This window comes from Mustelus asterias, chromosome 19 (assembly GCF_964213995.1).
Source record: "Mustelus asterias chromosome 19, sMusAst1.hap1.1, whole genome shotgun sequence".
Lineage (NCBI taxonomy): Eukaryota > Metazoa > Chordata > Chondrichthyes > Carcharhiniformes > Triakidae > Mustelus > Mustelus asterias.
Genome location: NC_135819.1, coordinates 76,445,345 through 76,472,905, shown reverse-complemented (window position 1 = coordinate 76,472,905; position 27,561 = coordinate 76,445,345). Strand labels below are relative to the sequence as shown.

The following is a 27,561-nucleotide window of genomic DNA, read 5'->3' as shown; positions in this document are numbered from 1 at the left end:
TCTTTATTGTAAATCAGTGAAACTAGCACAAAGGGTGTGTGCTTTTCCTGTGCCATATGTGAATGGATTTGACACCAAACACGCTTTTGTACACTGAACGCTCTGTTTTATTTGTTGAACAATTATCTCAAAGCAATTTTGTTTTTGCTTTCCCCTCAGATCCGGGACGAATGGGGAAATCAAATCTGGATCTGTCCTGGCTGCAACAAGCCAGACGATGGTAGCCCAATGATTGGCTGTGATGACTGTGATGATTGGTATCATTGGTAAGAAATCTGTTTCCTTGAATCTTCTGCATACCTGTGAAACTTGGAATAATGAACGTTGATCTTAAACCCACTGTGTCCCATTGAGGAGAAGAATCTGACAGCATGTAATTATATTGAATAATTGCAGTAAATCTTAGTAGAATCTAAAGATGAAACATGCCAAAATGGAAGCAAACAGTCCACCTTATATTTGTTTTCAGAGCATTTTTAAGAAGTAGCAATAGCTGAGCAGGGACACAAGCTCAAATGTACAGTCCTCTGAAGTTTCTTTTGGAGACCAGTTTGAGTTTAAGGTCTGCCTCCTGCAGTGAAGAGGGCAAGTGCCTCTCCACCCGAGAAAAGGAGGTATGGAGGCAGAAAAAAACCTGAAACCAAGTTGACACATGATCTCTTATTGTTGTGGATCTTGTTACAAGCTCAAGGGGAACCCTCTCCTGTTCCTAGGGAAGTGTGGACTTGAAGGAAACAAGACCTGAATTAAAAGGGGAGAAGAATTAAGGACTATAATAAACTCTTAATATAATAACTCTTATAAAACTTTCCCTCTAAAAATAATACATTAATATGATGCCAGCTTCAAAATACTCAGAACATATTCGCAACTTGTATTTATGACTTTTTGATGTTCCTCAGTTATCATGTGTTTCACAACAAATCTGCCCTTGAGAAAATAAGTTGTTCTGTAAAATCTATAAAAATGTGGTTTCACTTTTTTATCTCCCTGAATTCTTTTTATTATTATTTATAAATTGACTTCTTTGATTGTCCAAATGATGGGACAGTTTCTCTTGTAGTGCCTCCTAAGATATATCAATATATGACATTGGAAGGAACATACTAAAGGCCAATTTCAGGAGGGTATATAAAATCACATGAATTCAAACAGGACCATAATCCAGCACTTGACATTAAAGCCACCAGTGGCGTAACGCATCACTTGCTTGCGCAGTGCCTCACATGTACAATCATAAATGCAGCACATTTTGAAACCATATTTTAAGAGAGCTTATCAGCCATGACTGAACGGCAGAGCAGCCTCTATGGGCCAATTGGCCTAATTCTGCTCCTATATCTTATGGTCTTTATATCTGTTCGGAATTTCATAAATTTATTTTCATTTCATTGAACCATAATTTTCTGTCAAAATAACGGTAAGGCCAATGTCACTCATTATAATTTATAGGTAAATGTTTCAGCAACTTTAGGCAAGGAGTGAATGTGTAGTTAAATGTGAATCTCCCAAAGTTGCTGTCAGAGTTACATTGCTCCACAGTTATTTTCACAAAAGTAGCGTCCTCTCCTTAGCCTCTTTTTTTTTTTAAGAACTTGTATTTGTCCATGTAGACCGATAAATCCACCACAGAAAATACCAAAAGTAAATGCTCTTTTAACAATTGATAATTGGTAATGACTTTCAATTAACCTCTCTGGCTCTGAAAATTAACTATTAGAATTGCAGAGTCTCCTTCCTTCTGGTTTTGAATTCTTCAGAGATTTTTAAAATATTAAGTTTTGTTTTCTCTTTTGTCCCTTTCTTTGCCTCTCTCTTCTTTGGATATTTCTGTCTATATTTCTCTTTCTGTATCTGATTTGACATTGAATTTACCCCCCCTTTAAATACCCCCCATCCCAGTCCTTCCACTGTTTATTTCCCAATCCTTCAATCTGATTGGTTAAGATGATGCCCCGTTGGTTGCCAGGTGCCTCCCTCACTGTGCCATTATTCACTTGTATTTTTAGCAAATTTGTGGGAGAATATATTAAGCTGAAGGGCGAATAAGATAAGTCTTCATAGAATTATAGAATCCCTACAGTGCGGAAGGAGGCCATTTGGCCTATTGAGTCTGCACCGACTCTCCGACAGAGCATCTTACCCAGGCCCTATCCCTGTAACCCCACATATTGACCTCACTATGCCCCTAACCTACACACCTTGGGACACTAAGGGACAGTTTACCATAGCCAATCCACCTAACCTGCGCATCTTTGAACTGTCCATGGCAGACAGTTTTAGATGCCTGGCTACAACAAATTCTGGCCCATAATCTTCAAAATGCCGTTAGAGTGTTACAGAGACTGATGGAGAAGCTAATTTTCTGCTGTGTTCTTCAATATGCCTGACTTCTATATTTGTGGACCAGCTGGTGCTGTGAATTTATTGATGAGCTCATGCTGTGTAAAGACTTTAAGTGCCTGCGTTGTTTTCTTCTGCTGTAATACCTTTTCTGTGTCAGTGCCTTACCTTTGGTATTCCTTTTATCAGGCCCTGTGTTGGGATTTCTGCAGCACCCCCAGATGAAGTCCAATGGTTTTGCCCAAAGTGCATCAATAAGAAGAAAGAAAAGAAACACAAGAGGAAGAAATCTCGAGCACATTGAGAGGGTTTTCAAACTACGTCCCTCTTTTTTTTTACGGATTGCCCCTTTTTAGTTCCCGTTTTTTGAAAGGGCAGCAGTAGCGATGAACTGTGTAAACAGTGAGATCCAGTGCAATGTGAGACCTGATTAGATGTCTTTGTACAGTGCAGAAAATGTAAAATTGCTCAGAGATTCCACCCATTTCCTGGAAAAGGCTGGAGAACGAAGCCTATTGTTAGCCTTTTCGTGTAATTAATTGTATACTTTTAAAATGAAAGTTTGTATTATATATCACAATCATTTTTTGCATTCTATATGGACTTGTCATCCTTATAGTTAAGCTTGTAATATATTTTATCTTCCCTGCTCAGAACTCTCATTGCTTTAACCAACAGTGGCATGGTGATTGTAACCAAAGTAATGGATTGCTAAGGTTTATTAAGAGAATAAATTACATTTTTTACAAAAAGATACTGCAGTGCACAGTAATGTATTTGTACAGCTATTCTTCAAGAATGGAATGGTTTGCAACATGCCTTCAGAATTTCAATTGTACTTTGAAATATTGCCACAGAAGCTGCCGAAGAATTTCATTTGAAGGACACCAGGATCTGACAAAGGAAAAGCAACTTCAAAATGAAATACAAAACATTCCGCATCAGAAGCATGGGTTGCAAAGTCCAGCTTGTCAGACTTCAGCCATTTTCCAGTTTGAAGGCATCTTAATAGATTAACTTCTTTCATAGAATCATACAGTGCAGAAGAGGCCCTTCGGCCCATCGACTTTGCACCGACACGTGTGAAACACCTGACCTCCCACCTAATGGCATTTACTAGCCCTTGGCCTTGAATGTTATGACATGCCAAGTGCTTGTCCAGGTAGTTTTTAAAGGATGAGGCAACCCACCTCTACCATCCTCCCAGGCAGCGCTTTCTAGACCGTCACCTCCCTCTGGGTAAAAAGCTTTTTCCTCACATTCCCCCTAAACCTCCTGCCCCTCACCTTGAACCTATGTCCCTTCATGACTGACTCTTCAACTAAGGGGAATAGCTGCTGCTTATCCACTCTGTCCATGCCCCTCTTGTACACCTCTCTGCTGAATTTTGCAAAACTCATTTTTATGCGTTCTGGGAAGATACTTTCTGCCAACCATTCAAATCCATTGTCAGTTAAACAGTCACTCCAGACCATTCTGCGGGATAGATGACATGATTTAAAACACCGGAGGCCAAGAGTTTTCACTTAGAACAAAGTTGATATTTTGAGGGCAAATTGAAGGTCGAGGAAATAGTAAGGCAAAAAAATTCTGCATCTCCTCATGTCCAACATCTCCATCTACAGCAAATAAGGCAGAAACTGTCATGTCTGAGTGAAGCTCCTAAGCCACGCTGGGCGATGTTTAAAACACAGTTAACTACCAAGGGACAAATGAGGCTAGAAGGCTGCCTTAAAGGAAATTCAATAACAACTTGCACTTATTTATTGCCATTAATCAAGCCATGAGGTGTTTGTGAACTAACCTCCACTCACCTGATGAAGGAGCAGCACTCCGAAAGCTTGTGATTCCAAATAAACCTGTTGGGCTTTAACCTGGAGCGTCTTTGCCTATATGTGCAGTGTTTGTGAACTAACCTCCACTCACCTGATGAAGGAGCAGCACTCCAAAAGCTCGTGATTCCAAATAAACATGTTGGACTTTAACCTGGTGTTGTGAGACTTATTACTATGATAAGGCTGGAGGCAGTGGCATAGTGGTAATGTCACTGGAGTAGCAACCCAGAGGCCCAGCAAATGGGTTCAAATCCCACCATGGCAACTGGTGGAATTTAAATTCAATTAATAAATCTGGAAATAAAAGCCCAATGGTGACCATGAGACCATTGTTGATTGTCATAAAAACCAACGTGGTTTTCACCTAAATATCACAGGTGGAATACAATGTGGAGAAATCTGAGCTTATCCATTTTGGCAGGAAAAACAGAAATACAGAATGTTTCTTAAATGATGAGAGGCCAGGAAGGGGACTTGAATGTTCTTGTTCATGAATCACTGAAGGTTAACATGCCTCTCTTACTATAGGATTGGTATAGGAGTAAAGATGTCTTACTGCAATTATATAGAGCCATGCTGAGAATTGTGTGCGGTTTTGGTCTCCTTATCAAAGGAAAGATATACTTACCACAGAGGGAGTGCATCAAAGGTCGACCAAACTAATCCCTGGAATGGAAGGAGCATCCAATGTGGAAAGATCCAATAGACTGGACCTTTATTCTTTGGAGTTTAGAAGAACGAGAGGTGATTTAATTCAAAAAAATGTTTTTTTTACAGGGCTCAGCAGGGTGGATACAGGAATTAGAATAAGAATCCCTACAGTACAGAAGGAGGCCATTTGGCCCATTGAGTCTGTACTGACCACAATCCCACCCAGGCCCTATTCCTGGAACCCCCATACATTTACCCTACTAATCCCACTGGCACGAGGGTCAATTTAGCATGGGCAAGCAACTTCAGACTGTGGGAGGGAACCGGAGCACCCGGAGAAAACCCACGCAGACACATGGAGAACATGCAAATAACAAACAGACAGTGACCAAGGCCGGAATTGAACCTTGGTCCATGGCGCGATAAGGCAGCAGTACTAGCCACCGTGCCGCCCCAATTGTTCACCTTGTTGTGGGGGGGGTGAAAACCAAGGGACACAGGAATAGAGGTAGGCCATTTAAGACTGAAATGAAGAGGAACTTCTTCACTCAGATGTTGGTGAATCTTTGCAATGCTCTGTCCCAGAGGGCTGTGGAAGCTCAGTCATTGAGTTATGTTCTAGACTAGACCATATGACATGGGAGCAGAATTAGGCCACTTAGCCCACTGAGTCTGTTCCACCATTCAACCTTGGCTGATACTTTTCTCCTTCCCATTCTCCTGCCTTTTCTCCATAACCCCCTGATCCCCTTAATAATCAAGAACCTATCCATCTCTGTCTTAAAGATGCTCAATGACCTGGCCTCCATAGCCTTCTGCGGCAAAGAGTTCGACAGATTCACCACTCTCTGGCTGAAGAAATTCCTCCTCGTCTCTGTTTTAAAGGATCGTCCCTTTAGCCTGAGGTTGTGCCCTCTGGTTCTAGTTTTTACTACTAGAGGAAACATCCTCTCCACATCCACTCTAACAGGCCCCGCAGTATCCTGTAAGTTTCAATAAGATCCCCCCTCATCCTTCTAAACTCCATGTGCAGACCCAGAGTCCTCAACCGTTCCTCATAAGACAAGCTCTTATTCCAGGGATCATTCTTGTGAACCTCCTCTGGACCCTTTCCAAGGCGAGCACATCCTTCCTTAGATACGGGGCCCAAAACTGCTCTCAATGCTCCTAATGAGGTCTGACCAGATCCTTATACAGCCTCAGAAGTACATCCCTGCTCTTGTATTCCTAGCCCTCTCGATATGAATGCTAACATTGCATTTGCCTTCCTGGCTGCTGACTGAACCTGCATGTTAACCTTAAGAGAATCTTGAACAAGGACTCCCAAGTCCCTTTGTGTTTCTGATTTCCTAAGCATTTCCCCATTTAGAAAATAGTCTATGCCTCCATTCCTCCTTCCAAACTGCGTAACTTCACACTTTTCCACATTGTATTCCATCTGCTTTGCCCACTCTCCTAATCTGTCCGAGTCCTTCTACAGCCCCCCCTGCTTCCTCAATACTACCTATCCCTCTACATATCTTTGTAGACTGAGATTGATAATGTAGAAAAGTGGTGTTGAAGATCGGCCATGATCTCACTGAATGGTGGAGCGGGCTCGAAGTGTTGAAAGACCTACTCCCTCTCCTGTTTTGTATGGTTAATGTCTTTTGCCTGGTTCTTTGCCAGTCCTTGCCTGGTCTTGTCTACATATGACTTCAGACTCTCAACAATGTTGCTGACTCGTAAATGCCCCTGAAATAGCCTTACAACCCATTTAGTAGAATCAAACCATTATGGGGTTTAAAAAAGGGAATGAAACCAGATGGACCATCCAGCATTGACCTTGGTGCCAGAAACAATAACAGCATACCCAGCCCTGTCACCCCTGCAGAATCCTCCTTATTAACAGCAGGGAACTTGCACCAAAATGCACTTCAAACATTTGATGAGTTAATGAGCACAATAATCACACTGACTCAGGAACAACTAGGCATCATTCATCTCCTGCTGTCATGGGTGGCCCAGAGCTTAGCACTGCTGCCTCACAGCGCCAGTGACCCGGGTTCAATTCCCGGCTTGGGTCACTGTCTATGTGGAGTTTGCACATTTTCCCCGTGTCTGCGTGGGTTTCCCTCCGGGTGCTCCAATTTCCTCACACAGTCTGAAAGACGTGCTGGTTAGGTGAATTGGCAATGCTAAATTCTCGCTCAAGCGTACCCGAACAGGCGATTAGGGTGACTAGGGGATTTTCACAGTAACTTAATTGCAATGTTAATGTAAGCCTACTTGTGACACCAATAAATAAACTTTAACTTTATGATCACGCGCTCCTGCCACACGGGGAAGCCCAGATCAGGCAGGAGGCTGGCGATGTTGCTGGGGTCAGACTCTGTGTCCAGCTCCATCAGGTACTACCACCCGAGATGCCCCTTTTAAAGGGTTCGGATGAATGACACTTTTATTGCCTTGGAGTAAAACAATTTATTTTAGCATTGTGGAAAGTTATGAATGAATTACTCTTCAAAGCTTTTTTTAATACATCCTACTGTCGCTATGGGGTGCGTTGGTTCTATACAGTTTATAGTGGACAGTAAGAAGTAACATAGCTTGGCCTAGGGAGCATGAGGGGTCACAGGGATGGGTCAAAGAGCATAGCTTAACATGGTGGGTATGATGGGCAATAGGCAGGTGGGTGCAAGGGTGTAGCTTAGCATAGGGGCCATGAGGCACATTTGAACTCACATTTTAAAAGGTTCCCTCATGCAGACCAGAATTCACGACTCCTATAAGGGTCCTGAACCATGACGCTTTCAAAACCTGGCCTGATTCCATGGAAATTGCAGAGGAGTGGGACATACCTATCTCCAAAGTGGAACTGGCCGGGTTGGGAGTGTCAGAGGCGGGCTTTTGACAGGAACCAGCCTGAGGCCTTTAGAGGCACTCCCAAAAATGAGACAGCCAGGAATGGGGTTGGAAATCCAGGAATCAGGACCGACTTGCCATTTTTAAAGTGCCCTTCTGAGTAATCCCAAAAATCCAGCCCATAGAACATATGTCTCTGAATGACACATAACAAGGATGGCTGCAGCAGAATCTGTTCATCATAAGTAGGTATGAGCAGCCATCATTGGCTTCTAACCTTGAATCAGTTAGGTGGACAATTGGTCATGTGGCCACATGACTGAAACTGACTTTAGATAACAATTCCTATTCACTCCAAGAATCAGGGGAGTAACACGTTATCTGGAAATTAACAGAACAGAAGACCCCGGTGAGGACCTCCCTCTCTCTTGCCATCTAATTTACATTTCAAGCCCTGGTTGCAGTTTGACTATCCACATTCCACAGACGGAGAACTCCAGAGGAACACATAAGTCATCAATCTACATCTTTAAAATGCCTCAATACCAAAACCAGAAGGGCCACCGGATTCGGCCAGGATTCATCTGCCTATCAACCGATGAGAACCATATAACTTTAATTTTTATTAGACTTTAACATATCACTTAACTTATTCTCCCACTTTGTAATCTATTCTATTTGTGAACCTGAGAGTGTGTGTGCATGGAAATTGGAACATTTCATTATTTTATATAAACCGGGTTGAGTACAATAGAAATTATCATTTCTTTTTTAAAGAAACTCAGAGAAACCTGTCTATTTATGTATTCTACAATCTCAGCACGTATCCAGTTAATCATTTTGATTTTGATTTGATTTATTGTTATCACATGTATTGGTATACATTGAAAATTATTGTTTCTTGCGCACTATACAGACAAAGCATACCATTCATAAAATACATAGGGGAGAAGGAAAGGAGAGGGTGCAGAATGTACTGTTACATTCATAGCTAGGGTGTAGAGAAAGATCAGCTTAATATAAGATAGGTCCATTCAAAAGTCTGATGGCAGCAGGGAAGAAGCTGTTCTTGAGTCTGTTGGTACGTGACCTCAGACTTTTGTACCTTTTTCCTGATGGAAGAAGGTGGAAGAGAGGATGTCCGGGCTGCGTGTGGTCCTTGATTGTGTTGGCTGCTTTTCCGAGGCAACAGGAAATGTAGGCAGAGTCAATGGATGGGAGGCTGGTTTGCGTGATGGACTGGGCTATGTTCACAACCCTTCACTCACTGAATTGGCATGTGTATCCTTTTAAAACGTCTGAAATAAAAACAGAAAATGCTGGAAAGGCTCAGCAGGTCTGTTGGCATCTGTGGAGAGAGAAATAGAGTTAACGTTTCGTGTCCAAATGAATATTCTTCAGGGTAGAAATGTGATGAATTATATAGTTGAAGCGGGGGAGGGGGGGGGGGGGAGAGAAGATGGAACAGAATAAAAGGTCAAGGACAGCTGGGAGCTCAGGAGAAATTGACAAAGCTGCCAAATGGAATGTAAATGGCAGTGTTAAAGACTGATGAAAGTGCTAATAGCGGCATAAAGGTAAGATAGCAGAATGTATTAATAGTAGAATAGGGGCCAGTGCTCTATAAAAGCAAAACTAGTTACAGATGGTACCGCAGGAGAGGGGTTTGGGGGAAAAAATAAAGATGGAGGAGAAAGTTTGTGGTCTGAAGTTGTTGAACTTCAGATTGCGTCCGCAGCATTTTGCTTTTAAGAACTGATTGTGTACAAATGAGGAATGGGAAAAGAGGGACATCTAAATGAAGGTAGGTTTGCAGTAAACAGTAACAGAGGACCCACTTTTCTTAACTTGCATGTCATGGAAAGGGAGCTTGCTTGACTGTTCCCTTTTAAAGGTGAATTTGAGCCTAGGATGAAGCCCAGTTTGGTGGGTAAGGAAATTCTTACTTACAGCTGCAAGTTCAAATATCGCCAACGTATCATCTACTTATCAGAAATAACAAGGAGGTGAGGGGCCATTCGATCAAAGACGCATTTCTCATCAAAACGAATAATTCAAGATCTGGGCCTAGAAGGATATCCATGGCAACACCATCGAGTTAGGTATACATGGTGTTGTTAAACTGAACTCAGCTGCACAGGTTGCTGAGTTCATATGTTCAGTGAATACAGATTCATCTAGATGCATCTAGATCAGCAACCTCTTCTCATGCAGTACAAACTGTTGTTCCCCTTTGACATTTGGTGATCTTGCATCTGTCCTGATGAGTTCAAAATGAAAAGTTTTGACAGCATGTTTCTTTTTTCAGCAGTACCATAAGCAGCTATCCGTATTTATGTCTGTTGGCGGAAGGGGAAGGGGTATTTAAGCTGCTTTATTTTTTGTTAAGCCGTGCTGTTTCTCAGTCTCCCAAGTTAAGAGTTCTGTACTTTCGTAAATAATTTAACCAACTGTACTCATAGTGTAGATTATGGGTTCAGAAAGAACATTAAAGTGGGACCAGCAATGTACCAGATGAAGGATAATCAGCAAATATACAGCATAGCCTTTCCTTATGGTCTAATCCAATATGGATAATAAAACTGAGCAGAGTGCTCTGGACACGGGCACCAGAATAGAAGTTCAAGGCCTTATTATGTATACAGTTGCCTAGTTAGAATTTATGGGCTTAGGGTCTGAGGAATAGAATATGCTGTTGCTGATTCTGTTTATGAGAAAAATATTGGAGGAAAGATACAACAGACTGGACAACAATGAACAGCACAAAGCGTGAGGAGCATTCCTGGCACAATTCCCAGGTGTCTGGTACAACAGACTCAACATCCTCACCAAGATGGGTTAGAGGAAACAACAGCTCTTCTGGGCAAGAAGGGGATTTACTCATGGGTTTAACAAGACCAAACAGTGTAAAAAACATGAAGAGATAAACATATTCTTTCCACTTCCCATCAGTAAGAGAGCCTTGGCTCATCTCCTGTTCTGACTCGGATACAAGGAAAAAGTTGCATCGGATGATATCTTGCCAATATTGGTGCAGGTCTGAATGAGGAGAATGATCTTACACTCGAACAATCATAAAATCCTACAGTGCAGAAAGAGGCCATTTGGCCCATCAAGTCTGCACCGACCACAATCCCACCCAGACACTATCCCCATAGCCCCATGCATTTACTCTAGCTAGTCCCCCTAACACTAAGGGGCAATTTAGCATGGCCAATCTACCTAACCCGCATGTCTTTGGACTGTGGGAGGAAACCGGAGCACCCGCAGGAAACCCACGCAGACATGGGGAGATCGTGCAAACTCCACACACACAGTGACCCAAGCTGGGAATCGAACCCAGGTCCCTGGCACTATGAGGCAGCAGTGCTAACCACTGTGCCACCGTGCTGCCCAATCCTTTTAACATCCCTCTGGGATATTCTCAGGCATTTCAGTCAATGAAGGGTTTTCCAAGACCAGAAACTTCTGTGAAGCATCTGACAGGAGTTATTCCCTTGTCGATTTAGGAATCTATTGGGTAAGGCTCTAATTTAAACCAAGCATTTTTCACATGACTCTGAAGAAGTCATTTGGACTCGAAACATTAACTCCTTTCTCTCTCCATAGATGCTTCCAGGCCAGATGGGGAGGCAGTGGCTTAGTGGCATTATCACTAGGCTAAGTAATCTAGGGCAATTCTCTGGGGACCCAGGTTCAAATCCCAACACGATAGATGGTGAAATTTGCATTTGATAAAATCTGGAATCAAAAGTCTAATGATGACCACTGTTGCTTGTCGAAAAACCTATCTGGTTCACTATTGGCCTTTAGGGAAGGAAATCTGCCATCCTTACCTGGTCTGACTTACATATGACTCCAAACCCACAACAATGTGGTTGACTCTTAAATGCCCTCAGTGGTGGGTATTACATGTTAGTCCAGCCAGCGCCACCAATGTCCCATGAACAAAAAAAACTGTTGCGTTTTTTCCAGCATTTTCTGTTCTTGTTTCCGAATTCCAGCATCCGTAGTACTTTGCTTTTATGAAATCAGAATAAGGTTGTTTGCGGAAAATGATGTAGCTTTTTATAGCCTCTGTTAGGCAGTTATGTGTTACTCAACAAAAAATAACAACAGCCCGGATTTTGAGAAGAGCGGCAATGTGATGATGCTGCTGAAGAAGCTGCCCACAATGATGTACCCGTCTCATAGATTTCACCCTCCCTGACATTAATTTGATTCTGGTGTCCAATGACAGTTATATCACCAAGCAGGATAGGCAGCCAATCACATTGAAGTATTCTCACAGACAGCACATCTAAAGCAAAAACCACCATAAATTTGAAATTTTCACTTTTCCTTAAAATTGTACAGAGAAGGATAAATGATTGTGGCATACACAAGGGGTTGTGGCAGACTCCAGGTGATGGTGTTCCCAGGTATCTGCTGCTCTTGTCCTTCCAGATGGATAGTGGTTGAGGGTTTGTTAGGTGAGGAACCTTGGTGAATTCCTGCAGTGCATCTTGTAGATGATACACATGACTGCCACCGCTTATTGGTGGTGGGGAGATTGAATGTTTGTGGAAGGGGTAGCAACCAAGCAAGCTGCTTTGTCCTGGATGGTGTTGAGCTTCTTGAGTGGTGCTGGAGCTGCACCCATCCAGGCAAGTGGAGAGTATTCCACCACCCTCCTGACTTGTGTCTTGTGAAAAGGCTTTGTGGAGTCAGGAGGTGAGTTACTTGCTGCAGGATTCTTGGCTGTGGCCTGCTTGAGTAGTACAGTATTTATATGGCTAGTTGGCTTGTCCAGTTCAGTTTCTGGTCAAAAGTAACCTCAGGATGTTGATAGTGGGGGCATTCAGTGATGGTAATGCCATTGAATATCAAAGGGCGATGGTTAGATCCACTCATGTTGGAGATTATCATTACCTGGCACTTATCTGACTCAGATGTTACTTGCGACTTGTGACTCCAAGCCTGGATATTGTCCAAGTCTTGCCACACTTGGACATGAACTGCTTCATCATCTGAGGAGTCGCGAATGGTGCTGAACATTGTTCAGTTATCAGCGAACACCCCCACTTCTGACCTTATGATGGAAGGAAGGTCATTGATGAAGCAGCTGAAGATGATTGGGCCTAAGACACTACCCTGAGGAACTCCTGCAATGATGTTCTGGAGCTGTGATAATTGACTTCCAACAACTACAATCATCTTCCTTTGTATCAAGTGTGACTCCAACCAGTGGAGGGTTTTCCCCCTGATCCCCATTGACTCCAGTTTTGCTAGGGCTCCTTGATGCCACACTCGGTCAAATGCTGCCTTGATGTCAAGGGCCGTCACCCACACCTCACCTCTGGCATTCAGCTCTTTTGTCCATGTTTGAACCAAGGATGTAACGAGGTGAATTGCTGAGTGACCCTGGTGAAACCCAAACTGCTTCAGTGAAGAACCAAGACTGCACAATCATTGAATTTCTATTGCCTTTTCCTCTTTTACTTGGCTAAATTTAAAATCCAATACTCTGTAAGATTTTATTTCTTTTTGCATGCTTGGGGAGTGTGTGTGTTTTTTCCATTAATGGGAAGAGGGGTGCACTTGTACATTTTTTTAGACAATCTTAATATTCTGCCTAAGTGAGTTTTAGTAACAAAGCTGACCCCTGGTTTATTACTGCACACCAGTCAAGTACATATTGAATTGGCAATGTCACATCCTATTTTAAATTCAAACTCTGTTATAATCAACCTGGCATTGGGAAAAAGAGAGGAGTCAGTTCAGCCTGTCTTCACCTGGTCATGATAGAAGAAAGAGAAAGAGAGATCTAAACGCAGAGGGAAGAAGTGGTCGAGAGAGATCAGACAGCCTGAGCCGACAAAGGTAAGATTGTAATCGAGAAACGCAGGAGCCAGAAGCAGCTCAGATACATCGCCCCAGTGAAATCCATCCTCAAAAGCTTGACCCATTGGCTCAATCTATCAAAGTATTTTTTTTAATTCCATGCTTCCATCTACATTTCAAACTATACTATCAATCCTTGTGTCACTGTAAGCGTGGCTCTCTATTGTGTTAGCAAAGTCATTAATAAACATAAGGAACAATAATGAAAGCAAAATACTGTGGATAATGGAGATCTGAAATAAAACCAGAAAATGCGAGATAAACTCAGCAGGTCTGGCAACATTTGTGGAGAGAAACAGAGTTAATGTTTCAGATCGAAATGACCGTTCTACAGAACTGAAGAAAGGTGGAAAAGTGAAGAATTGTATAGTTGGAAAGGGGGCGGAGGAGCTTTCTTTCTTTCTTTCTTTCTTTCTTTCTTTCTTTCTTTCTTTCTTTCTTTCTTTCTTTCTTTCTTTCTCTCTTTCTCTGTTTCTCTGTTTCTTTCTTTCTCTTTCTCTCTTTCTTTCTTCCTTTCGTTCTTTCTCTCTTTCTCTCTCTCTTTCTCTTTTCTTCCTTTCTCTCTTTCTCTCTTTCTTCCTTTCTTTCTTCCTTTCTTCTTTTCTTTCTGTCTTTCTTCCTTTCTTCCTTTCCTTCTTTCTCTCTTTCTTTCTAACTTTCTTTCTTTATTAGAGTCACAAAAAGGCTTACATTAACACTGCAATGAAGTTACTGCTAAAATTCCCTAGTCGCCGCACTCCATCGCCTGTTCGGTACACTGAGGGAGAATTTAGTATGGCCAATGCACCTAACCAGCACGTCTTTCAGACTGTGGGAGGAAACCGGAACACCCAGAGGAAACCCACGCAAACAAGGGGAGAACGTGCAGACTCTGCACAGACAGTGGCCCAAGCCGGGAATTGAACCCGGATCCCTGGCGCTGTGAGGCAGCGGTGCTAACCACTTAACTTTCTGCCTAAAAAGATTCAGATGGGCTTCTTAGACTTGGCTTACCCTTTACAAATCCTTGCTGGCTCTCTGTAATCAGCTCAACTTCCTCTCTATGCTCAGTCCCTCTGTCCTTAATTACAGATTCCAATAACCTCCTTACAACAGCTGTTAGACTAACAGGTTTATAATTTCCTGGCAAGGTGCAAATATGCAGGAGTTCAGTTTCACATGCTTTTACCATCAACTTTACTTTATTTAAAAATATCTCATGGGCATTTCATTCAAGTTGTATGGGATCGTTGGGGACCATAAATAAATTGGCTATCAATTTCTTCAGTAATTATACATCGAAATGGAACTGAGAGTTCAAGGATGGTCAAAAAATTGCTCATTAAGTTTAAATGATTTACGATATAAATATTTGTAAATGTACACATTTTATAAAGCGTTAAATTATTTTGTTATTAAGCCATGTTATCTTAGTGATTTCTCTGAAAAAGTACCACTGGAAATTGTGGATATTTTTCTGTACCTGGATCTGGCTGCTGTCATTGCCGGAGACAGGTAGGAAAATCGCATCAAAGTCTCACAGCAAAGAGCTGAAGCAACCACTAGAAAGACAGCACAATCTGCTAATCAAGGTAGTTGTGGAGAAAAGTAACTGAGAAGCACAATTACATTTTTGTCCATTGAATGGACCATTTCAGAAAATTCTCAGCAGAGAAAATGGTGTTGAAGAATTTTCTGGGAAAAGGACTTCAGAAAAGAAAGGAAATCTCATGAAAGAACGAACAAAGAGCGAACTAATTTGTGCAGAGACACAGAGGGAGTATTTCAAACATGACTCATAAGTAGACTTCTGAGAAACTGACATTTTTAAGAGATTTAGTCATTGCACAGTGATCAAATATTTTATAATTAGAGGCATTGCTTTTTTATATATCTTTGAGACACATTTAACTGCTCCCTGTGAACTAAACAAGGAATGCTGGTGTTTAATATTTTTACTATCAGAGTGGAAATAATTCCCATGTCGCTAGAATGCTATTCCTATTCATTTACAGGGTGAGTGAATCAAGACAATGGACCAAGTTCAAAATAGACAGGTTTTGCTGTTACTGAATCCATTACAAAGAGTTTCCATATATCAGGCTGCATTATAAACAGTTCCACAGTATTTGAAATCACAAAGCACAGAGTTCCATTATATCAGGATATTCCATAAATAGGGCGGCACGGCGGCACAGTGATTAGCACTGCTCCCTCACAGTGCCAGGGACCCAGGTTTGATTCCTGGCTTGGGTCAGTGTCTGCCCGTGTCTGTGTGGGTTTCCTCTGGGTGCTCCAGTTTCCTCCCACGGTCTGAAAGATGTGCTGGTTAGATGCATTGGCCATGCTAAATTCTCCCTCAGTGTACCTGAATTGGCGCTGGAGTGTGGCAACTAGTGGCTTTTCACAGTAAGACCATCAGACTTGGAGCAGAATTAGGCCAGTCAGCCCATCGAGTCTGTTCCGCCATTCAATCATGGCTGATATTTTTCTCATCCCCATTCTCCTGCCTTTTCTTCCTAACCCCTGACCCCCTTATTAATCAAAAACCTATCTATCTCTGTCTTGAAGACACTCAATGACCTGACCTCCATAGCCTCCTGCGGCAAAGAGTTCCACAGCTTCACCACTCTCTGGCTGAAGAAATTCCTCCTCATCTGTGTTTTAAAGGATTGTCCCTTTAGCCTGAGGTTGTGCCCTCTGGTTCTAGATTTTCCTACTAGTGGAAACATCCTCTCCACGTCCTCTCCACATCCAGGCCTCGCAGTACCCTGTAAGTTTCAATAAGATCCCCCCTCATCCTTCTAAACTCCAACAAGTACAGACCCAGAATCCTCAACCATTCCTTATACGACAAGTTCTTCATTCCAGGGATCATTCTTGTAAACCTCCTTTGGACCCTTTCCAAGGCCAGCACATCCTTTCTCAAATATGGGGCCCCAAACTGCTCACAATAACTTCAGTAACTGCTCACAATAACTAACAGTAATTTCATTGCAATGTTAATGTAAGCCTACTTGTGACACTAATATGTAACTTTAAGTAGTTTCATTAACCTGAACTTACTGTGAGGAATGTTACACAGTTTTATGGCTTGGGTTTTACTCCATTTGAATTCACTAAATTTTTTATTCATTCGTGGGACATGGGCATCACTGGTTGGCCATCATTTATTGCCCTACCGTAGTTGCCCGAGGGCAGTTGAAAGTCAACCACATTGCTGTGGCTCTGGAGTCACATTTAGGCCAGACCAGGCAGATTTCTTTTGCTAAAGGACATTAGTGACATTAGATGGGTTTTTCCGACAATCGACAATGGTTTCATGGTCATGAGTAGATTCTTAATTCCAGATAATTTTTTTAATTGAATTCAAATTCCACCATCTGCCATGGCGGGATTTGAACCCGGGTCCCCAGAACATTAGCTGAGTTTCTGGTTTAAAGGCTAACGATAATACCACTGGACCATCGCCTCCCCCGAATTGGCCTGCTGAGATACCTGATGACACATGAAGCATGAAGATTGGCAAGTATCATCCTCGTTTCGATGAAGGATGATGACATTATTACTTTGTGGATGAGTGTGGACTGACGCACTTTGTGAGAACAATACAGAGAGGCAGTATCAGCTAAGTGGTGCCAAACTGAATGGAAGAGGGCAGAGGGAACTTAGTGGTGAACATTCACAAATGATTGAAGGTGGCAGAACACATTCATAAGGTGGTTAAGAAGCCTCACAGAATACCTCGTAGTTAGAGCTATTGACTAGAAAATCAAGGAATTTATCCTAACCCTTTATAAAACTCCAATTGGACCTCAGTTGGAGACATCTGGGGTGGAATCTTCCATTCGCTCTGTTGGGATTCTTTGGTCCCGCTGCAGTGAATGAAGACTTGGCTGAGCGCCAAATTCCCTATCCTCACTTGCAGTGGCAGCAGGGTGTGAACAGCTGGTGTGTACACATCTGGACACCACAGTTCAGGGAGAGTGTCATCGTCCTGGAGAACGTGGAGAAAGTTCACCAGGAATGAGGAAGTTCAGTTGTATGGAGAGATTGGAGAAGCTGGGATTGTTCTCCTGAGAGGAAAGAAAGTTAAGGGGAGAATTAATGGTGACCTTCAAAACTATGGAGGGTTTTGATGGAGCAAATTGGGAATCATTATTTTCTCTGACAGGCAGGTTGGTAAACACTGCTCTTACATTGAAAATAATTAGCAAAGCAACTCGAGAAGAAAGGTGGAGAAATTGCATATAACTGAAGTTTATTAAGGTGTGAAACGTGTTGCCGAAAGGGGTGGTGAAATCAGACTGGGAGGAACTTTAAAAACATAATTAGACATGTGCTTCGAAAAGAATAGTTTGCAGGAATATGGGAATAAAGCAGGGGTGTGGGACTAAATTGGATTTTTTTCCCAAGAACCAGCACAAGTATTACCAATTGGCCTCCTTCTGCTCCGAACATCAAGTTTTTAGGTGTCCAGATCACTAACAACCTGTCCTGGTCCCCCCATGCCGACACTATAGTTAAGAAAGCCCACCAACTTTATCAGAAGACGAAGGAAATTTGGCATGTCAGCTACAACTCTCACCAACTTTTACAGATGCACCATAGAAAGCATTCTTTCTGGTTGTATCACAGCTTGGTATGGCGCCTGCTCTGCCCAAGACCGCAAGGAACTACAAAGGTTATGAATGTCAACTAATCCATCATGCAAACCAGTCTCCCATCCATTGACACTGTCTACACTGTCTACTATAGTGCAGAAGGAGGCCATTCAGTCCATCGAGTCTGCACCGACCACAATCCCACACAGGCCCTATCCCCACAGCCCCATACATTTACTCTGCTAGTCCCCCTGACATTAAGGGGCAATTTAGCATGGCCAGTCCACCTAACCCGCACATCTTTGGACTGTGGGAGGAAACCGGAGCACGCGAAGGAAACCCACGCAGACACGGGGAGAATGTGCAAAATCCACACAGACAGTGACCCAAGCCACGAATTGAACCCGGGTCCCTGGTGCTGTGAGGCAGCAATGCTAACCACTGTGCCACCGTGCCGCTGGGATCTTACTTATCCAATCTTAACATCAGCTGGGATCATAACAATTAGATCTCATTATAACAAAGTCCTCCATTGTGGCTCACCATCATAGCCAAAAAAAATACTCCATGCCACATAATAGTAGTGGTTTTCCTCCGAGTGCTCCAGTTTCCCACAGTCTGAAAGACATGCTGGTTATGAACCCTCTATTTTCTCCAGAAAGAAAACAAAGCGAATAGGCCCCGGAGTGTGGCGACTAAGAGAATTTCACAGTAACTTCATTGCAGTGGTAATGTAAGCCTTACTTGTCACTAATAAATAAACTTTATTTTTCTTTAATAAGAAACAGAAGCCATTAAGAACAGCTTCCTACACATGTTTGATGTTTCACCAACCCCCCTTCCCAAAACCACGTACTGATTCCTCAATCATTGTGCAGCCTATGAGGTGTCCCATCTGAAAAAGCTTTTAATTATTTTTCTTTGGGATCTTAAAAATCCAAGTTATGTTTAGGTGAATTGCTACCATGTGGAATAACTTGGAACGTGGCCTTATGCATCATGTAATAATCACTTAATTTACCAGATGTGACCTTCACTGCCTCAGTCCTTAAACAAATTGGATCTTTCCGTACTCTGCCTTATTTTCGTATTTCAGATGGGAAAGATCTGTTCTCCAGCAAGGCAAAGTTGGATTCCACATTAAGAAGTCAATCTTCAGTTGAATGGGTGAGGTTAAGTTCGCAGTGACTGACACAGAGTGCAATTAGCATATTAGCACATATTAGAGTTAATGCTTTGGGAGGTGATGTAAGGAGTTCTTCCTGCATCTGGAATCCGCCAGGATCTCTTTTTAATGAGTGGCCTCGGGCAGTATCACACGGGTTCAAAAGGCAGAAATCTCAGCTTTCTCATTTTAAGCAGCATGTAAGGCTGGACAATTTCATAATCCCTGCGCTTTAAAGAAAATAATTTCTCCAAAACTACTTTTTTTTCAATGGCAATGGTCTGTGAGGAGAGCAGTCTGTTTCCTTTGAGGCAGTTTCACGGTATTTCATGTTGTGTTTCACACTAGCTGCATCCTAAAACATATGGAGAAAATAATGAATAGTAATGGCCCCACTGTCAATCATAGCACCTTTAGAATGTGCTGATATATTCATCTACTAAGTTTATTCAAGAACATATTGTAGAATTCCTTAATGTTGTTCTGCTCTGCCTTCACTCTAGATCTCATTTTCTGTCTGCCATTATGGCCTATTGTTACATATTCTTGTCCTATTTGTCAGTTTCTTTCTTTTTGAGTCTTGTTCACAGAGGATTACATACATGTGTGTGTGTGTGTGGCATGTATGCAAGTGTGTATGTGTGTGTGCGTGCACGTGCACAGATGTATGAGTGCACACGTGTGTGCATGTGTGCGTGTGCACAAGTGCATTTGTGCACGTGTGCATGTGTGTATGTGTGAGTTTGCATATGTGTACATGTATGTGCATGTGTGTGTGCTTGCAACTAAGTTTGAATAAAGTTGAAGAAAATGCATTCCTTTGCAAGGTCACTGTCATAGAAACCATAGAAACCCCACAGTGCAGAAGGAGGCCATTCGGCCCATCGAGTCTACACCGACCACAATCCCACCCAGGCCCTACCCCCACATATTTTACCCACTAATCTAAGCATCTCAGGACTCTAAGGGTCAATTTTTAACCTGGCCAATCAACATAACCCGCACATCTTTGGACTGTGGGAGGAAACCGGAGCACCCGGAGGAAACCCACGCAGACACGAGGAGAATGTGCAAACTCCACACAGACAGTGACCCGAGCCGGGAATCGAACCCAGGACCCTGGAGCTGTGAAGCAGCAGTGCTAACCACTGTGCTACCGTGCCGCCCTGTCTCTGCTTGTGCTGTAATGAGCTCCAAATCAACTCTATCTAGCCTGATCCCATTTCTCCACTTCTGTGCCACGGGAGGGTGAAGGCAGGAATGGAGTGAGGTGGAGGATGAATGTGTGGCTGAGGGACTGGTGCAGGGGGCAGGGATTCAGGTTCCTGGACCATTGGGACCTCTTTAGGGGCAGGTGTGACCTGTACACAAAAAACGGGTGGCACTTGAATCCCAGGGGGACCAATGTCCTGGCGGGAAGGTTGGCTAAGGCTACTGGGGAGAGTTTAAACTAGATAGGTTGGGGGGAGGGGATCGAGATGAGGTGACTGGGAGCGAGGAACTTAGCTCGCAAACAGAGAAGGGTTATAGACGGTGCAAGAGGGAGGATGGACGGGGGATAGAGAAGGGGAGAGCTCAGACAAAAGGATTGAGATGTGTTTACTTTAATGCCAGGAGTATAGTGAATAAAGGGGATGAGCTCAGAGCATGGATCGATGCCTGGAAGTGTGATGTGGTGGCCATTATGGAGACTTGGATGTCTCAGGGACAGGACTGGATACTACAGGTGCCAGGATTCAGATGTTTCAGGAAGGACAGGGAGGGAGGCAAGAGAGGGGGTGGAGTGGCACTGCTGATCAGGGATAGCGTCACAGCTGTAGAGAAGGTGTATGCTGTGGAGGGATTGTCTACAGAGACTCTGTGGGTGGAAGTTCGGAGTGGGAAGGGGTCGATCACTTTGCTGGGAGTTTTCTATAGGCCGTCCAATAGTGACAGGGAGGTGGAGGAGCAGATAGGGAAACAGATCCTGGAGAGTTGCAATAATAGCAGAGTTGTTGTGATGGGAGACTTTAATTTCCCAAACATAGATTGGAATATCCCGAGGGTAAGGGGATTGGATGGGGAGGAGTTCGTTAGGTGTGTTCAGGAGGGTTTCCTGACACAGCATGTGGACAAGCCTACAAGAGGAGAGGCTGTACTTGATCTGATACTGACCAATGAGCTTGGACAGGTGTCAGATCTCTCAGTAGGAGAGCATCTTGGGGATAGCGATCATAACTCTATCTCCTTTATGCTTGGATTGGAAAAAGAGGATCAGGCAAGCTAGGAAAGCGTTTATATGGAGTAAGGGGAAATATGAAGACATAAGGCAGCAAATTAGAGGAGTAAATTGGAAGGAGGTATTCTCGGGGAAATCTACTAAAGAGAGGTGGCAGTTTTTCAAGGAATGTCTGTCTAGGGTTCTACAGGACAACGTTCCGAGCAGACAGGGAGGAGTTGGTAGGTTAAAGGAACCGTGGTGCACGAAAGCTGTGCGGGACCTAGTCGAGGAGAAAAGGAAAGCGTACAAAAGGTTCAGAGAGCTTGGCGAAGATAGAGATCTAGATGAGTATACGGCTTGTAGGAAGGGACTAAAGAAGGAAATTAGGAGAGCCAGAAGAGGTCACGAGAAGGCCTTGGCAAGTAGAATTAAGGAAAACCCTAAGGCATTCTATAAATATGTAAAGAGTAAAAGGATGAGACGTGAAGGAATAGGGCCTATAAAAGGTGAAGGCGGGAAAATCTGTACGGAACCAGTAGAAATGGCAGAGGTGCTTAATGAGTACTTTGCCTCGGTTTTCACAGAGGAGAAGGACCTGGGTGGATGTACTGTGGGCTTGCGGTGGACTGAAAAGATTGAGTATGTGGACTTTAACAAAGAGGTTGTGCTGGAATCTTTGAATGGCATCAAGATAGATAAGTCGCCGGGTCCGGATGGGATGTACCCCAGGTTACTGTGGGAGGCGAGGGAAGAGATTGCAGAGCCTCTGGCGATGATCTTTGCATCGTCGATGGAGACGGGAGAGGTGCCGGAGGATTGGCGGATTGCGGATGTGGTTCCTATTTTCAAGAAGGGGAATAGGGATAGCCCAGGAAATTACCGTCCGGTGAGTCTAACCTCAGTGGTTGGTAAGCTGATGGAGAAGATCCTGAGGGACAGGGTATATGAGCATTTAGAGAGGTTTAGTATGCTCAAGAATACTCAGCATGGCTTTGTCAAAGGCAGATCGTGCCTTACGAACCTGGTGGAGTTCTTCGAAAATGTGACTAAACACATTGACGAAGGGAAAGCGGTAGATGTGGTTTATATGGATTTTAGCAAGGCGTTCGATAAGGTCCCCCATGCAAGGCTTCTGGAAAAAGTGAGAGGGCATGGGATCCAAGGGGCTGCTGCCCTATGGATCCAGAACTGGCTTGCCCAAAGGAGGCAGAGAGTGTGTATAGATGGGTCTTTTTCTAATTGAAGGTCGGTCACCAGTGGTGTGCCCCAAGGATCAGTTCTGGGACCCTTGCTGTTTGTCATTTTCATAAATAACCTGGATGAGGAAGTGGAGGGATGGGTTGGTAAGTTTGCCGACGACACGAAGGTTGGTGGGGTTGTGGATAGTCTGGAGGGATTTTAGAAGTTACAGAGGGACATAGATAGGATGCAAGACTGGGCGGACAAGTGGCAGATGGACTTCAACCCAGATAAATGCATCGTGGTCCATTTTGGTAGGACAAATGGGATGAAGGAGTACAATATAAAGGGAAAGACTCTTAGTACGGTAGAGGATCAGAAGGACCTTGGGGTCCGGGTCCATAGGACTCTAAAATCGGCCCCGCAGGTGGAGGAGGTGGTTAAGAAGGCATATGGTGTGCTGGCCTTTATCAATCGAGGGATTGAGTTTAGGAGTCCGGGGATAATGATGCAGCTATATAAGACCCTTGTCAGACCCCACTTGGAGTACTGTGCTCAGTTCTGGTCGCCTCATTACAGGAAGGATGTGGAAAAGATTGAAAAGGTGCAGAAGAGATTTACAAGGATGTTGCCTGGATTGAGTGGCATGCCTTATGACGATAGGCTGAGGGAGCTCGGTCTTTTCTCCTTGGAGAGACCTAATAGAGGTATATAAGATGTTGACAGGCATAGATCAGGTGGACTCTCAGAGGCTTTTTCCCAGGGTGGAAATGGCTGCTACGAGAGGACACAGGTTTAAGGTGCTGGGAGGTAGGTACAGGGGAAATGTTAGGGGGAAGTTTTTCACACAGAGGGTGGTAGGCGAGTGGAATCGGCTGCCGTCAGTGGTGGTGGAGGCAAACTCAATAGGGTCTTTTAAGAGACTCCTGGATGAGTACATGGGACTTAATAGGATGGAGAGTTATAGGTAGGTCTAAAAGGTAGGGATATGTTCGGCACAACTTGTGGGGCCGAAGGGCCTGTTTTGTGCTGTAGGTTTCTATGTTTCTATGTTTCATCTCAGTTCTGGCTGTGTGTTACCCTGTGTTTCTACAATGTTGGTGTTGTACAAAATGGAAAGAAACACATTCAGAAATGTCAAAGGAAGAATCTGGCAGATGAAGGTTTGAGTTGCAAAAGTCAACACTTACTTTGAACGGGCGGTGGCATGCCCGGGAGGAAGATGAGATACTCAGACTGATTTGAAAAATGCGCTCTTGTGACTTAGAGTCTCGATCACTGGGAAGATGGATCATAAAATTGGCCTCACTGTTCCTGTTGAAGAGGGAGAGTCAAGTGGAATGTGGATACAGAGTTGTGCAGAGATGATAATAGAAACCAGATTGTATATGCCTTACCAATATAACAGATAATAAGAAGATTTGATCACCTAATGATATTACATAGGGTGGCAGAGTTGCACAGTGGTTAGCACTGCTGCCTCACAGTGCCGGGGACCCTGGTTCAATTCCAGCCTCGGCTGTCTGTCTGTGTGGATTTAACACGTTCTATGATTCTAAGTAATCAGTACGCTGACATTAAACGACAAGTTTAAAGTTTATTTATTAGTCACAAGCAGGCTTACATTAAGATTGCAATGAAGTTACTGTGAAATTCCCCTAGTCACCACAGTCTGGCACCTGTTCGTGTCATTGCACCTAACCAGCAGGTCTTTCAGACAGGATCCCAATTTGCATATATTTAAATATCATTATCCAGGCTTTCGGTCTGATAGTTCACCCCCCCACCCTGTCCTTTAAACTGTCCATTCCGTGGGGATACTGCTAGAGGGAGGGCTCTGTAAGACGAGGGAGGGCTCAATGGTGGGTCTGAGGAGGGGAGTTTCTATTTTTATTTTTAAAATCAGGGCATCCTTTCAAAACCCTAAGTTGTTGGCAGGACGGTCTCAATCAGTGCCCATCCCACAGCATCAGTGTCCCGGTTCAATTCCCAGCCTTGAGTGACTGCGTGGAGTTGGTGCACGTTCTCCCCGTGTCTGCGTGGGTTTCCTCCGGGTGCTCCGATTTCTTCCCACACTCCAAAGATGTGCAGATTACAAAAACAGAAAAATGCTGGAAAATTGACTTTTGCATGATCCATGCCCCTGCACCAACGCCCCCCCCCCGCCTCCCACAGCCCGCCCCCCCCCCCCCCCCCCCCCCGCCCCCCCTTCTCCCGCCCGCTACGATTCCGGTGGCGGGCAGGATGGGAAAATTCCACCCTCAGAGTCATAAAGTGCAGTAAAGGCCCTCCGGCCCATTGAGTTTGCATCGACAATATTTACCACTGAAGACGTGCTGATCCCATTTTCCTGACAGTTTGTGGACAAGCGTTGCCTAATTTCATTTCTGAAAAGTCTGACTAATTTTAGACGATGGGCTGTGTTTTCCATGCCCATGGTGGGTGCATTTCCTGTGGGGAGGAGGCACATATATGTGGTGGGTGCCCATTCCACCAACTTCCCACTCACCCCCGCACTCTTATAGAATCATAGAATCCTACAGTGCAGGAGGAGGCCATTCGGCCCTTCAACTCTGCACCGAGCACAATCCCACCCAGGCCTTATCCCCATAACCCCATGCATTTACCTTAGCTCGTCCCCCTAACTCTAAGGGGCAATTTAGCACGGCCAATCCACCTAACCCACACATCTTTGGACTGCCCCATTATATGGGGGCAGACAGGCAGTGAAATCTGTAGCTCGCCCACCATATTTAAATAAATAATTAAGGGTTCATTAGGCTTGTTTTCAAGTTAATTGACCCTGCTAATATACTGTCCACATCATAAAAGGTTTGACATGGGCAGCAAGGAGAGAACGGGAAACCCGCTTTGAAGCTTAAATGTCTAAAGGGTGGGGGTAGTAAGAAGTCTCACAACACAACACCCAAGGGTGGGAGGGAAGTGGTGGTGGGGGCATCAAACATTGAGCAGCCCTTGGCCGATCATGGGGCAGCTCCCCCCCACTCCTTATTTTGAACCACATCCTTCCTTCTTACATACTCTCACCCTGAAATCCATCCCTCCCCTTCCCCCTGCTCCCTCAACCTAACCTACCCAAACCCATCCAGTGATCCAGAGGCTGTGATCTTCTCTTTCCCTGTGGTTTTGGCAGCTGCCACTGATGCCATCCTGGTGCCACTGAGACTGATGGAGCTGCTGGCAAATCCAATTGGCTGGCAGCTCCAGAGGGTGAGACATCTGCCCCAATGAGGGGGCAGAAGTTCCAACTGGCTCTCGTTAGTCAGCCGGGTAGCAGTTTACAGCTGCAGAGCGAACGGGTTAACATGGGACATATCGGCTCAATGCCAACATGATTTCTGGGGGTGGGGAGGCAGTGTCACCCACATCCCAGTTTTATTCCGCCCTGGGAAGATAGATTATTAATTGAATGGGTCAAAATGGAGAGAGGTGGATACTCAATGAAACCTTGGAGTCCTCGTGCATCAGTTGCTGAAAGTAAGCGCGCAGGTACAGCAGGCAGCAAAGAAGGCAAATGGTATGTTGGCCTTCATAGTGAGACAATTTGAGCATAGGGATAGGGATATTTTGCTGAAATTGTACAGGGCATTGGTGAGGCCACACCTGGAGTATTGTGTGTAGTTTTGGTGTCCTTATCTGAGGAAGGATGTTCTTTGTTATAGAGCGAATACAGCGAAGGTTTACCAGGCTGATTCCTGGGATGGCAGGTCTGTCATATGAGGAGAGACTAAACCCATTAGGATTATATTCACTGGAGTTTAGAAGAGTGAGAGGAGATCTCACAGAAACTTATAAAATTCTAACACGTTTAGACAGGGTAGGTTCAGAAAGAATGTTCCCAATGACGGGGGAATCCAGAACTAGGGGTCATAGTTTGAGGATAAGGGCTAAAGTTTTCAGAACTGAGGTGAGGAGAAATTTCTTCACCCAGAGGGTGGTGAATATATGAAATTCACTACCACAGGATGTAGTTGAAGCCAAAACGTTGTGTGATTTCAAGAAGAAATTAGATATAGCTCTTGGGGCTAACGGGATCAAGGGATATGGGAGGAAGGGGGAATCAGGATATTGAATTCGATGATCAGCCATGATCATAATGAATGGCGGAGCAGACTAGAAGGGCCGAATGGCCTACTCCTGCTTCTAGTTTCTATGTCTATGTTTAGGTCTCCTAGTCCTGGTCTCCCCAACCAGCAGAAATTGTTTCTCCACATCTGTTCGCCTTATTCGTTTGAAAGTTATGATCAAATTATCCCCCTAACTTTCTAAGTTCCGGGGGAGAAACCCTAATTAATTAGCATTAACTTTTTGAATCCACGTCACGAACACAAATCAGAAACAGCTAGTGGCGGCTTGATTGACAGGGTACCTATGACGATAAACAAAAAGTGCTGGAAAATTTGGGAGGTCAGGTTGCATCTTTCTCTCCACAGATGCTGCCTGAATTGTTGAGATTTTCCATTTTTTTTATTTCGGATTTCCAGCATATGTGCTATTTTGTTTTTGTACGTGCAACAATGTCACGTCAGAACAGGATCAGGCTGAACTTTTGATTATCTGCACTGCCATTATCTACCTTGTTCACAGTCACCGGGGGCATGGTAGCACAGTGGTTAACACTGCTGCCTCACAGCACCAGGGACCCAGGTTTGATTCCAGCCTTGGGTGACTGTCTGTGTAGAGTTTGCACATTCTCCCCGTGTCTGCGTGGGTTTCCTCCGTGTGCTCCAGTTTCGTCCCACAGTCCAAAGATGTGCAGGTTAGGTGGATTGGCCAGGCTAAATTGCCCCGTGGTGTCAGGGGGACTAACTGATACGTAGGGTTACGGGGGGATAGGGCCTGGTTGGGATTGTTGTC

The 27,561-nt window shown here is 44.0% G+C and overlaps 1 protein-coding gene across 4 annotated transcripts in view; it reads left to right on the top strand.

The window, feature by feature from the left end:
* taf3 (TAF3 RNA polymerase II, TATA box binding protein (TBP)-associated facto) overlaps positions 1-4,326 on the top strand; it is a 199,504-nt gene extending 195,178 nt beyond the window's left edge. For all 4 annotated transcript variants that reach the window (XM_078235917.1, XM_078235918.1, XM_078235920.1 and 1 more), the window contains 2 exons: positions 160-266; positions 2,533-4,326. In XM_078235917.1, the coding sequence (XP_078092043.1) occupies positions 160-266; positions 2,533-2,647 (222 nt within the window). In that variant the 3' untranslated portion in view covers positions 2,648-4,326. The remainder of the gene's footprint in view (positions 1-159; positions 267-2,532) is intronic.
* The last annotated feature ends 23,235 nt before the right edge of the window (positions 4,327-27,561 follow it).